Source organism: Harpia harpyja, chromosome 5 (genome assembly GCF_026419915.1).
Source record: "Harpia harpyja isolate bHarHar1 chromosome 5, bHarHar1 primary haplotype, whole genome shotgun sequence".
In the NCBI taxonomy this organism is placed as follows: domain Eukaryota; kingdom Metazoa; phylum Chordata; class Aves; order Accipitriformes; family Accipitridae; genus Harpia; species Harpia harpyja.
This window is the reverse complement of record NC_068944.1, coordinates 36234186-36247553: the sequence shown is the minus strand read 5'-3', so window position 1 is coordinate 36247553 and position 13368 is coordinate 36234186. Positions and strand designations below refer to the sequence as shown.

The 13368-nt window shown below is 38.3% G+C and overlaps 1 protein-coding gene across 1 annotated transcript in view; it reads right to left on the bottom strand.

The window, feature by feature from the left end:
• The window catches only part of RP1 (RP1 axonemal microtubule associated), a 117939-nt gene that overhangs the window by 41098 nt on the left and 63473 nt on the right, over positions 1-13368 (bottom strand). The window contains exons 24-26 of the mRNA XM_052788298.1: positions 12443-12501; positions 12076-12120; positions 7607-7770 (exon numbers count right to left, since the gene is read on the bottom strand). Coding sequence (XP_052644258.1) covers positions 7607-7770; positions 12076-12120; positions 12443-12501 — 268 coding nt within the window. The remainder of the gene's footprint in view (positions 1-7606; positions 7771-12075; positions 12121-12442; positions 12502-13368) is intronic.

The window sequence follows — 13368 nt, the reverse complement described above, 5'->3', positions numbered from 1 at the left end:
AGCATGTAACCACTTACGTATCTGAGGTTTTTCTGAGTGATCTGCACTTTTCCAAGTCAGACCAGGAGTATTTTACTGGATTTGAAACTTCCCACAGTGCTTAGGTGAGGAGTTAAAACACTGCCTACCAGAGGATGTTAACTAGAACACAGCCCAGCATTGGCTGTAGGAAAGCTCAACAAAGGTCAGGCCATGTGAGAAAATTTAAACCCTACTTAACCTTCACCACATACATGCACATCATGCTAACAGAATGATGCTGTGGTTGGACAAGTGCACCTTATGGATGAAGAAGTGATGCACGATAAGAAAGATTATGCAAGTAGGTACATAATAGTGCTTCAAAGAGTCTGAAGACACATGAAGATTCATTTAAGAAAAGGTACAGAGTAGTCGCCTCAGTCCACAACCTAGGAGTAGGACTGGATCTCTGATTTACTCTGCTTTTGACTGTTGATTCTGTAATAACCTGACAGACTATGAACCAGCCTCTGCAATATATGTCTGTCATCTCTTGGTGGATTTACAGCAATATTTATCACTCAGGCATGAAGTCATGAGCTCTGGAAAAAAAATTACATCTAACACTGTCTGCTCTCAACCATGTAGGCTACTGTGAGCACATCAGACTTTGGCTTTCTGTATTGCCTTCCTAGGGACTAAAGGATTTTTTTTTTTATATCTTCCTGACATAAAGGTCAACAGCCTTCTGGGCTGCAGTAGGAAGAGTGTTGCCAGCAGGTCAAGGGAGGTGATTATTTCCCTCTACTCAGCCCTGATGAGACACATCAGGAGTGCTGTGTCCAATTCTGGGCTCCCCAGTACAAAAGACATGGACATACTGGAAAGAATCCAGTGAAAGGCCATGAAGATGATGAAGGGACTGGAGCATCTCTCACATGAGGAAAGGCTGACATTGCTGGGACTGTTTAGCCTGGAGAGAAGAAGGCTCAGGGGAAGGTCTTACCAATGTGTATAAATACCTGATGGGAGGGGCTAAAGAAGACAGACCCATACTCATCTCAGTGGTATCTGGTGAACAGTCAAGAGGCAATGGACACAAGTTGAAATACCATAAATTCCACTTAAATATGTGAGAAAAAAAATGGGTGAGAGTGGTCAAACGTTGGAACAGATAACCCAGGGAGGTTGTAGAGTGGGAGATATTCAAAATCTGACTGGACAATGTCCCAAGCAACCTACTCAAGCTGGCCCTGCTTTCAGCAAGGGGCTGGAGTAGGAAATCTTCAGCGATCCCCTCTAACCTCAACTAGTCTGTAATCCTGTAGCACTCAGTGCAAAAGCATGACCTTATTGACATAATTATCTCTAGGGTGAGAACCAGATTCAACATTGCTAGTACTAAGAAATCCCTATAATGCACAATGAAAATAATTTTTGCAGGAGATAGAACTGTTAAAGGGCTGCCAAAGAGCTGCCCATATAAAGTAAAGGCCATTAAAAACTTTATCACTTTATCATCTTCTGTTTCAATGCAAGATAAATTGATCTCATCTTGTTTAGCATAAGGTCTATATGGTATAAAATGTCTATTTTCTTTATAGAGTTGTACCAAGTCCAAACAAAAAAATTATTTTTAAGAGCAAGAGTGAGAGAATAAGCCACACATTAGTCATACCACTCACTTCTGAAAAGTGCTCAGATACTGAGATGATGGGGGGCATATGAATGTGAATAGACTAGAAAATGGCTGAGTGGAAGGCAAGGCAAAAGCATGGATTAGTCAAGGAAGAAACTGGATGTGGGCTCTTGACATGAGAAGGTGGGGGAGCTCTTAACAGGGGAAGACCTTTAACAAAGGAAATTAGTGTCACAAAATTTCATAAAAAAACACCTGAAGCCTACCGGGGGGCTAAATGGACAGCATAACCCAGGATAGAGTGACTCAAGACAGACAGACAGGGGTTTTTAATATGTATTCATCTTGGACTTGTGTTGCCATCAGGTAAGGGAAAAAAGACATTTTCTAGATACATGGCTGAAAGATTAAACCTGAAATTGAGTATATAAAGTTCCCTCAAGAAACTACCTTAAAAGGGAAAACCATGTATATGTATACACACTCCATACTTCAGTACTCCATACTGCAGAATTACTGAACAAGTAGCACCATGTTCACTCACTCTCATTTCTCGAAGATGAAATGAATTGTGCTTTTCTCCAAGATTGTTTGTGAGCTCTTTAAGATCCTTCTATGTGGTTTTCTTGGAACAAGCTAAGTTTTGCTTCATGCACAGCCAGTAGCTGATGGAGATCATTTTACATAGTTCTCCCTTTTATCTCAGTAAGGAATGAGGTTCATGTTGTTATCAAATACATTTTGTAGAGAGGTGGACAGTTTCAAGTGGAATTAAAGCCAGCAGTATGACTGTTTTATGCTGCCTTAAGTGTATCTGACTAAAGCCTGGGTTTCTCTAAGTTTTATTCAACTGTTTCCGGACCTAAATGGCCATTATGGCAAACAGGGACAGCTGGAAAACAGCAGGACACAAGCTATGCCCAGCTTTTAGGCATTGGCAGTCCCATGGTTAAGAGAGTGGATAGCTACATTAGTGCTTGCGGTCACTTTTGCAATCTTCCCACTTGGGAAGATTCTCGCTGAGCTTGTTACAGGCTCTTTTATTTTAACAATGGGAGGAAAAGCATGAAAATGGATTTGTTTCAACTTATTTTTATAACATTTGGTTTTCTCCCACTGCTTCTTATTTTACTTTAGAGATCTCAGTTTTGACTGATGAAAGAATGAATCTGGATCCAAAGTACAGGAGTGAAAGACACACAGTGAAACACGACAGATACTTGCAGTCCATAGGGCTGATTCTAAAGGAAGGAGTGACAATTATTAGTGCATGGATTATTTAAAATGACTGATAATTTTATTTAAACAGGAGAAAACCAAAATGAAAAACAACAGATAAACTTCTAAGTGTAAAGCCTCCATGTGGTGCAAAACAGCATAAGGCACATCTGGTGAACACAATTCTTTACAAACAAGGTACATGTAACTGGAAGGAAAAAGGCTGGTTTTAGTAGTGTAACAACCTCATCACAGGAACACTGTTTATTTACGTTCAAGTATCTCTGCAAGTCTTAGTAGGAGCCCTGCTTTTCATCTACCTATATTACTTTCTGGCATTTTGCCCTGATAAGAGTATGGCAATGTTTAAAGGACTGTTTATACAGATGAAGAAACTTTAAATAGTGCAACTGGATAAGGCACCAGCTTTACAAGTTTGAGAAATGGGGTCATGCAGCAAAATTCACACCAGGGATGGATTTCAGTTTCCAGGTCTCCTAAAATATCATGCATACTCCATGTCCCATGCTTGCAAATATAGAACAACTATCTTCCTTACAAAGACAGCCACCAACTACAACAATATAACATAAGGTTAAAGTGAAGATTTTGAAAATTTCTTAGGAAAAAAATCCAGTACTCTTAATAGCTTAATAAAGTGTTATTTAAGATAAACTTGACAACGTGTTGAGATCAGTAAGACCAACACTGCCCTAAAGAGATTGCAGAGCTGATAATGAAGCAAACTCACAAAGCAAAGCATGGAAGAATTCTTGTTAAGGAGGTGCTAGGACCTGCCACTCTCACTAAGGCTAGCATACAATATTTTGAAAGGAGATCTACTGAACCAGTTAGTGCTTTTACTGACTTCATTGTTACTAGAAGAGCAGAACTTGTACCTGAAGGTATGGAATTATTCTGTATTGAAGTAATAAAAATTGAGAGATTGTAGCTGGTTTTTATGGAAGATAATAGGCTTACAGTCTTCTGCTTAGTTCTCTTTGACACAGAGGGGAATATTGGGCATGACCAAACATTAAAAGAATACTTATAAAAAGAATTTCTTTATCAAACAGTGTGTATGCTCATAAGAGATAATTCGTCATGTTTCAAAGAATGATGATGTAGAATACAGGGCTCTGGAGAATATAATTTACAATATAATTAAAGCTTCAGTGTCTTGAGCAACTCAACATACTGCCAAAATCAGTGTTTTTGAAATACTGAGAAATACTCAGGGACTGCGATGACACCAGAGGAAAATGCAGGAAACAGATCACAGTTGTGATGAAAGCTGTAACTTATGGTAGATTGATATCCCTCTATTGGAGGAGGAATGACTCTCAACAGAAAAATTATGCCCTAAAAAGTATGCCTGAATAGTAACAGAAGCAGAAAACCGTAGCCTAGAAGTAGTTTCTTTGAACATGCAGGAACAATTACAAAGCAGAAAGGGAAATCCATCAAATTTAAATTTCTTTTCTTTCCCATTCTCATTTTGTTCATCCCTGACTTTCCCATCTGGTAGGAAAAATTGTTAAGCCACAAGGGCAAATATAGTGTAGTTTACACACAACTATCTTGTGAGAACCTGGAACCCAAGACTCCAGCCAGAAACAAGAACTCTCCCCATCACACAACAACTGTAAATTACCTCCAATGAATTTCATGTGCCACCCTCAAATGGAAATCTCCAAAGGCAATAGCCTTGTTACAGTCTACCTGCATTACACTGGAGGTTGATCAGTTTTTAATCCAGTTTACACAAACCTTAATCAGAGATAGGCAAAGTTAATGAATTTACCCCGGCTGTATACAGCAGTGCAAGCAACATCAAAATCAAGTTCTAGACGAGCAACAAAATCTCAGGAGTATATAGAGGAGCACCATTTGATTTAGTCAAATTTTAATAACTTTCTTTTTTCTTTTTTTTTAACATTACTGAATAATCATTATTTACTTTTAGGTATCCAAGTTAGTATGCAGTTAACTGTGCTTTTTATCACACTACTAGTCTTGATTTTTATTAAGATAATCCAGTACAATTTTGTCTCATTCTCTTTTTGTGGGTCATTTCTCTGTCATTTCTTATGATTATATCTGTGAGCAAAGGGATTTTGCAATGAGATGGCACTTTGATTGTTTTTGTGGGACGTGATTGTGCTTTATTTTTTCCATTATATTATGCTGAACTCTTGCAGCTCCCTGCATCAGTTAACAATTTCTTAAAAAAAAAAAAAAAAAAAAGGGTTACCTGAAGTTTAAATAGCCTTCAAATATGCAGCACATTTCTACACAAAGGCTGCAAATCACGAACCACTTAGTCAAGGCTTTCCCCAATGTACTTAACAGATTAAACTAGTGTAATAGAAAGCAATAGGGGCTATCCAATTTTTCTGCAACTCCACAGTTTTTAGCAATATTGATGTCATGACATGGTGCTCTTAATGTTGGAAAACTGCAGAGTTACAAAGTGCTGAAACATTTGGAGAACACAGCTTTCTTCTGGATTAACAAAAATTCAGCTATTTTAATTATTGAGATATTTAAGGGGGAAAACAATGTGGGAAAAGGAAGCAAAATTACTTTACCTGTTCTTTTCTTTCTCTCCCCATTGATCAGCACTGACTGAAAGTTAAGTAACTGGTTTTGAGAAATAATGGATGTACAGTAAACTGGTCAACCTTGAAGCTTTGATGGTGTGGTTAGAATTCATGGAGAAGCCTCCTCAGGAACCTCTGAAGTTTAAAGGTCTCATTACACATGAATTTAAAAGCTTGATTACACAATGAGATTTTGTAAAATGTTTAAGCTGTACTCCTCAGTCCAGATTCATTGCACTTGAACTGCACCAAAGTGCCGTGCCTAGCCTCCAAGCCTCTTCCACGCTTTCAGTGGTTTACCACCAAAGAAAAACATCAGGCACGAAGACCTAGGTACAGTGTAGAAGACCTAAACCTGGGTGCTAGTGTGGATAGCAACAGATCATCAATGCTCCTGGACCAGGTATAAGGTCTTGCTTTGATGCTGGGAGGATAAAAATGATGCTTTGAGAAACCTACTGTTCCTTCCAAAGAGAAAGAAAACAAACAAATGTTCTTGGTACTTCCCTCAATGAACTGAATAAATGAGTAAGAACTTGCTGTCAGACAGCATTAACCAGCTGAGTAAATATCCAAGATGATCATCTAGCCAGAATGATTTGAAAAGGGACACTCAAATTTAGTCTTCAGATAAACACCGATTTCACCTTCCTGTTTTGATATGAGATAATCTTAAACCAGCATTATCTGCAAACTTTAGCCAAGTTACTTTCAACTTAAATAAATGTAAGAGAAAGACCAGCATTGACTTGCCTTTGCAAGAACTTGCCTATTTATACTTCAAACTGGAAAACAAAAATTTAAAAAATCAGAGAAACTTCCTGTCCTATCTGCCACTGATTCCCCATCATCTGTTTATTATGCATAAATTATTTCAATATAAATGACATATCACAGATTTAACGATTGCAACAGGTATGGTCCTGAAGAACTATAGGAACTGGAGGAAACTGGAGGAATTACAGGAACTTGGAGAAGCCCTGGGAAATGTCATGCTTCTGAAGCACCTCTCTGAGGTTTCTCTGAAGAAGAGAGAAATCTCCCCATTTGCTTGGAGAAGTAGGACATCACTAGCCTAAATCACCTGAGTTAACCTACTTGGTGTGATTTGACTCCAGTCCCTAGCCACGCCCCTTTTCCTTCTTACTTTCTCCAAGAAAAGGTTTGCATGACAGTGTGCTTCGGTGGAAGTCTGAGGAAGTCCATGGAAGAATTTACAGTGGACACTTCCAAAGATGGATACGCAGCACAAGCTGCAGCCAGGACCATCTTACTACATCAATGCAAAGAACAGGCAAAGTTTCTTCTACCTTTGCAAAAGGTTAACATCTAGTTAAAACTAGCACATCAAGCGGTGTTGGTTTTGGCTGGGATAGAGTTAATTTTCTTCACAGTAGCTCGTATGGGGCTGTGTTTTGGATTTGTGCTGAAAACAGTGTTGATAACTCAGGGATGTTTTCGTTCCTGCTGAGCAGTGCTTACACAGCGTCAAGGCCTTTTCTGCTTCTCACCCCACCCCACCAGCGAGGAGGCTGGGGGGGCACAAGAAGTTGGGAGGGGACACAGCTGGGACAGCTGACCCCAACTGACCCAGGGCATATTCCAGACCATATGACGTCATGCTCAGCATGTAAAGCTTGGGGAAGGGGAAGGAATGGGGGACATTGGGAGTGATGACGTCTTGACTTCCCAAGTCACCGTTAGGCGTGATGGAGCCCTGCTTTCCTGGAGATGGCTGAACACCTGCCTGCCCATGGGAAGTGGTGAATGAATTCCTTGTTTCGCTTTGCTTGCATGTGCGGCTTTTGCTTTACCTATTAAACTGTCTTTATCTCAACCCACAAGTTTTCTCACTTTTACTCTTCTGATTCTCTCCCCCATCCCACTGTGAAGGAGGTGAGCGAGCGGCTGTGTGGGGCTTAGTTACCAGCTGGGGTTACAGCACAACACAAGCAAATGCAGGTATGAAGCAGATTCTGAGAGGCACGTCTGTTTGATGCAGTTCTAAATACATTTGTTGATTCAAATCTTACTATCATAAAAGTCAGCCACTCCCTCAGAAATTCTTAATGATCCTTACATATTGCTTTGAGTCCTTTTTATTACCACTGTTATCCAGTTTTGAGAAAAGCTATTTTGCATACGTTTTGAATTCTCCAGTGTTTATATAACAGCCATACTATACCTTAAATGTATCTTCACTGTTGGGATTAAACAGCTGGTGTTTCCCAGATCCCAAAATAATAGGACCAGAAGCTTTGTTTTCTCCATAAGCGTAAAGGGATACTGTTGCTGTTGTGCCAGCTGTTTCAAAATCCCCAGTGACTACAGTAATCTTCCAGTCTCCTTCTGTAAAGTAAAAAATAAAATCAAAATGCTTTTATAACTGTTACTGACATGTAGCAAGTTACTTGAAAGATATAAATAAAAGCATAGTTTGAGCCCAGGGACCGTAACTACTATGCACCCAAAAGGTAATGATGCTGGGAGAGGCAACAGAAGATTGGTTAAACACTACATCATTCAAACTCACCTTAGGCGAGTTGTGTAACTTTACAGATTTAAGAGGTTTGCAGTGTACTACAGCTGGAAATATGAACACAGAGCCTAGTGAGATTTCTAGTGATAACCCTGTGAGTCATCAAGGAAAAAGCCCAACTTCCAGAATTTGGATTATGACAACATGTATAACCAAGAAATGCAACAGGAAAAAGTATCAAAGCATCCCCATATAGTACAATTTCCTCTCCTTTTATGTTGACATCAACAAGAGCTCTATTTGCCTGGATGGAGGCATGACATTGAGATGGGCATGAAAAAAAAGATTTTTGAGAAAATTCTGACACTAGGCAAGGACTCTTTAGAAAACCATTTTATATAAATCTTCCCTGATACTAAAAGGTCATCTCTGCTCCCATGCAATGCACACAAGTTATTTAAATATCTGAAAGGAGCTTAATATAAATCTTATTTTAAAAAAGAACAATTCATAATTGGAAAATGCATTTCTACATCTGAAAAGCTGGGATTGCACACTCTCCACCCGTCTTTTGATTGCAGCTTTTGCCTGTAAGAAACAAGTTCCACTTAGTGACTTAAACTCATTCTGTGCAAGGCAAACAACAAATGAAATACCAGCCCACAGTCATCTTATAAATAAATGCCACAGTGTACACTGCAGTTTTATTAATAGAAAGCTGTCTGGTAATGCCTGCATGAATTAAATCTGTAGTCTGACAAAAGTATTTACCTTGGGCCAGCCCCATTATCCCTCAGTAATTTGTCCCACAAAGACTGAACTGGAGCAGGAAGTTTGACCTCCAGTTTTCCAAATTTTTGAGGTCTGACTGACACCTGGTTTTGGAATGTGATAGATTTTTGAATACACATAAATACACAGCTGGGAATTCAGAAAATAGCAATAGCTCATTTAGTCTGATCAACCAAATCTGGCCAGCAGGTCGAGGGAGGTGATTCTCCCCCTGTACTCTGCTCTGGTGAGACCCCACCTGGAGCGCTGCATTCAGCTCTGGGGACCCCAGAACAGGAAAGACATGGACCTGTTGGAGTGCGTCCAGAGGAGGGCAATGAAAATGACCAGAGGGCTGGAACACCTCTCCTGTGAAGAAAGGCTGTTGTTCAGCCTGGAGAAGAGAAGGCTCCAGGGAGACCTTATGGCAGCCTTCCAGTACTTAAAGGGGGGTTGTAAGAAAGGCAAAGACTTTTTACCAAGGCCTGTAGTGACAGGACAAGGATGAATGGTTTTAAACTGAAAGAGGGGAGATTTAGATAGGACATAAGGAAGAAATTTTTTTACGATAAGGGTGGTAAGACACTGGAGCAGGTTGCCCAGAGAAGTTGTGGATGTTCCATCCCTGGACGTGTTCAAGGCCAGGCTGGATGGGGCTTTGAGCAACCTGGTCTAGTGGAAGGTGTCCCTGCCCATGGCGGGGGTGTTGGAACTAGATGATCTTTAAAGTTCTCTTCCAACCCAAACCATTCTATGATTCTATAAAGGAAGTGAACCATCCAATTTCCACTAAAAATTGTCAGACTCCAGCTTGTAACAAACTCTTCTGTGCCTTTGAAAATTTGCATCCTCACAGCTTTCTCTATAGATCCTCTTTCTTAACAAAAGAACCATAGCACCAGGCTACAAAAGGACCAACATCAATTAGAAGGGTGAAAAGCCTCTATACACTGAATATTGAAACAAAGAGCCTAAGGCAGGGGCTCCCTGTCCCATAGAAGAGCTCATTTACAAAAAAAAGTCAGCCTCTTCAGTTTTCAAACAATATAATATTAATTCCTTAAAGACAAAGTTCCTTTGGACCATTTGGCTGGAAAATAAGGACAATTCAATTTACAAGTGCTTATGAAGAATGGTGCAGACAAAGGATAAAATACAACCCACTACTCCTCCTAAAAATTCAAAAGTCATTCAGAAACAAATATTCATTTTAAAGCAGGCAAAATGTATTTTCTTTTGGACTTGTTCATTGTCTGAATTATTGTACCTCAAGTGTTTTTGATGGCCTTTTCTATTCTATTATCCTCTCCAAGTATTTCATTAAGCAATGCAGTTTTGAAATGATGCAGTTGGTACTCTTGAGACTGTATATTCTAGCTACCTCAACTCCTGCCTCTAAAGGATAAGTGTAGTATCAGTAAACTATTTTGCACACAAGTACAACTCTCAAGGTAACAAAGGGAACCAAACTTCCCCCAAAACATGATAAAAAAGACTTTTGGATTGCACTCCTGTATATTGATTTTGAGGCTTTTTCTTTTTCTGGAAACAGACAGGACTTCATGTTTGAAGGACAATGTGGGTCTAGGAGAAGAATCCTAAAATTTCTAATCTCTTTGATGCCAGAAATCCTCACTGCATTCCCACATGCTTCCAAAGAGAAACTGGAAACAGTAAGTATTACAAACATAATTCTCCTTCTCTTTGGCATAAAAACCTGCAGTTTGTTCTGCTGAGGTAGAATGCCAATAGTTCCCTGATGACTGAAGAGGAATACACATTGAGGAGAAAAGAACACAGAAAAATGTGTAATGAGGTGACTTTCATTTAGCATACATGGCGGAAAGGTGCAACCTGACACCAAGCACTTCCCTGGGGACATCAGAAAGAAGTACCTTACCACAGATGACTTTCTAGAAATTTTCTTTTTTTTTTTCTTTTCTTTTCTAGAATATTAGAAACAACACAATACACTAGGAAGTTCTACTTCCCAGAAAAAGAATTTTGTTTTACAAAAAAAAATATGTTATATAGAATGAAAATTAGATTAGAAAAAGCTCATGGGAAAAAGTAAGTGAACAAAATCTCCAATCAACCACTCAGCCAGGAATTGGAGCAGTCCCTGTAGGTGAGGGATACACAACTTCAAGTCTCTTTCCCACTGTTCAATATTTCAGCAAGTGCCCCAAACAAGAGGCTATTTGGTTCACATGCTTTTGGCCACCTAACTCTGATTGAGACATTTGCAACAAATCCACCTTGCTTTTCCATGAAACAGGTCTGTTTTGACAGAGGGTAAGTTTTGTCAATGACAAAGCTGACGAGCTCTTCTGGACAGCACAAAGACATCATCTCTCTCACAGGGTCACTGCAAGACGAAGTCCATCTCCACTGAAGATAAGCCAGTTGGATATACACTTGGTTTACTCCTGCTCTTTGTCATCTTTTGTTAGGCTTATGTGGCAATTTTTATCTGCTGCAACTTTTACTGTATAATCAGACAAGCACAGCTTAAATGACACAGTGTGGAGATCCAGCTGTAGGTGCAGAAAGGACTAAGCAGACTGATTTGAACTATGTAAAGGAGGATCTCTAGGTGCTGGTGTTGTGGAAGCGAGGTGTGCAGAAGAGCTAAGGCACAGAGTGATGAACAGATAGAAAATGAATGCCTTCTGAAAAAGGCATAGAAAGGAAGAAGGGCAGAGAAACTTGTGATTCAAAATAAAGTTTATAGTAGGGTGGGATTTGAATATAATTTGTAAAATAACTGGATACAAATTTTATCAATAAAAACTTGCCATAGGGACACTATTAAAAACAAGGTATTTGAGTCTTCGTGGATATCTTGTTTGATAAAATAAATTATGAATAAACATTTTCAAAGTTTCTCCCAACAGCTTCTAAATAATTGTTCAACCTACAGCATGAAGAACTTCTCACAGCTGAGAAATTGTTGTGTGTTGTTAAGAAATGTAATTTAACCTGTGCTGGTTGCAAGGACAGAAAAGTCAAGCTGAACAAATATAAAATCACAGATAAAACAGAAAATGAAAAACTAGTGCTGAGAACAAAACTATATAGTGCCCAGTAGAAAGAAACATGATTTAAAATGTTAACTATAAAAAATTGAAATTAAGATTAGATCAGGAATGAGTACTAGAAATATACAAATTTTCAAACAGAGAGAAAAAATTAACATTATGGAAAGAAAAATGACGGAATAAGAAGAAAACATAACCAAATGATTTATTGTTTAAATTAAAATGTGAAGTTCAGAGTTCACTAAAATGTTCAAATAGTGTGCTGTAATTAATGTTTTAAAATAAATGGCAACAAATGTGTAAAGCAATTAGTTCTGAAACAGAAAGTCTTCATTAAAGACAGAAGACTAGAGCAGCATTTACCGTTTGATTCTTCTTCCATTTTCAGCTGTTGATTTAATTGAAATTCTGCCAAAAAAAAAAAAAGCAGTTAATAAAGGATCTATCTTTTAACATTAAAGAAAAGGTTTGAAAGAAGAGATGAAAATGACATTCTGTGATTCTAGCCAATACAAGAAAACTTTCCTTCTCATTCATTCCCTCATTACTTTCTCACTATCACCTATACCCATTATACAATGCAAATTGTATTATCTCAGAAATATAACAAAAAAGGAGCTGCAAAATGGTTAATTCTGATATTTAAAGTGTAAATTCAGCCCAGATTTCTTCAGAGGAAAAAAATTGCAAATTACTGATCTTACTTCCATAAAGTTACAATAAACCTTACCTTGAGGGTACAGCTCAATTTCTGAATGAATTACATCTTGGGACGTAAATGGAAGCCACCTAAGAATAAGAAAGAAAATAAGAAAGCAGGTAGGAATTAATATTTTCTCCACCACATTACCATATAAAAAAATGATCCACATCTTATTTTCATACCGAATACATATAACAGCAAAGAGTCTCTACCTCTAAAATTTTAGTATTTGATTTGATAGATGTTAAAATAGACATTATTTGACCCAATGAAGAATTTTATTTGTGCAAATGTAAGAGCTGTGTAGGTGTAAAATATACCTGTGTCAGATTAAGAGACTCATGTGGCATGACTGTACTTATTTGTATAGCTAAACAGAAGAATATGGCACAGAACATATTTTCAGTACTATGGATTGAGTGCTAAGTATCATTTGTATGTATCTATTACACTATTTCTTAAAATCAAAGTTTAGTGTTATAAGCAAAGATGGAACCAAATACTGCTCTTCTTTATTCCTCCTACAAACTGAGGACAGATAGATGAGTCTGAAAAAGTACCAATTAAGGCAAACATTGGCTTAATTAAACATTGTTAACATTCTTAGTCATGTTACTCTAGGCTACGGATAATTTTGAAACCTTTTCATTCAGAACATGGATTACCAACTCCTTTAGCTTCCTCCCGCTTGGTAAAAAATCAGCTGGTTTTCTACAGGGAAAAAAAAAATCAGCAAGCTTCTGAGCTGTTGGTTTTTATTTACTCGGTCCACTCCCATTGACTCTCTAGGAATGACCTAAATCATTCAGTCTCCTATGAATCCTGTTGGGAATCCAGTATAAACTGGGCAGGATGAGTCCAGAGCAGCTTTTGAAGGTTCCTTATTTTTTGTCTTGAAAACATTAGCAGGCCAATTCATATAAGAACTAGTCCCTAAGAAATAAACTTTGTCT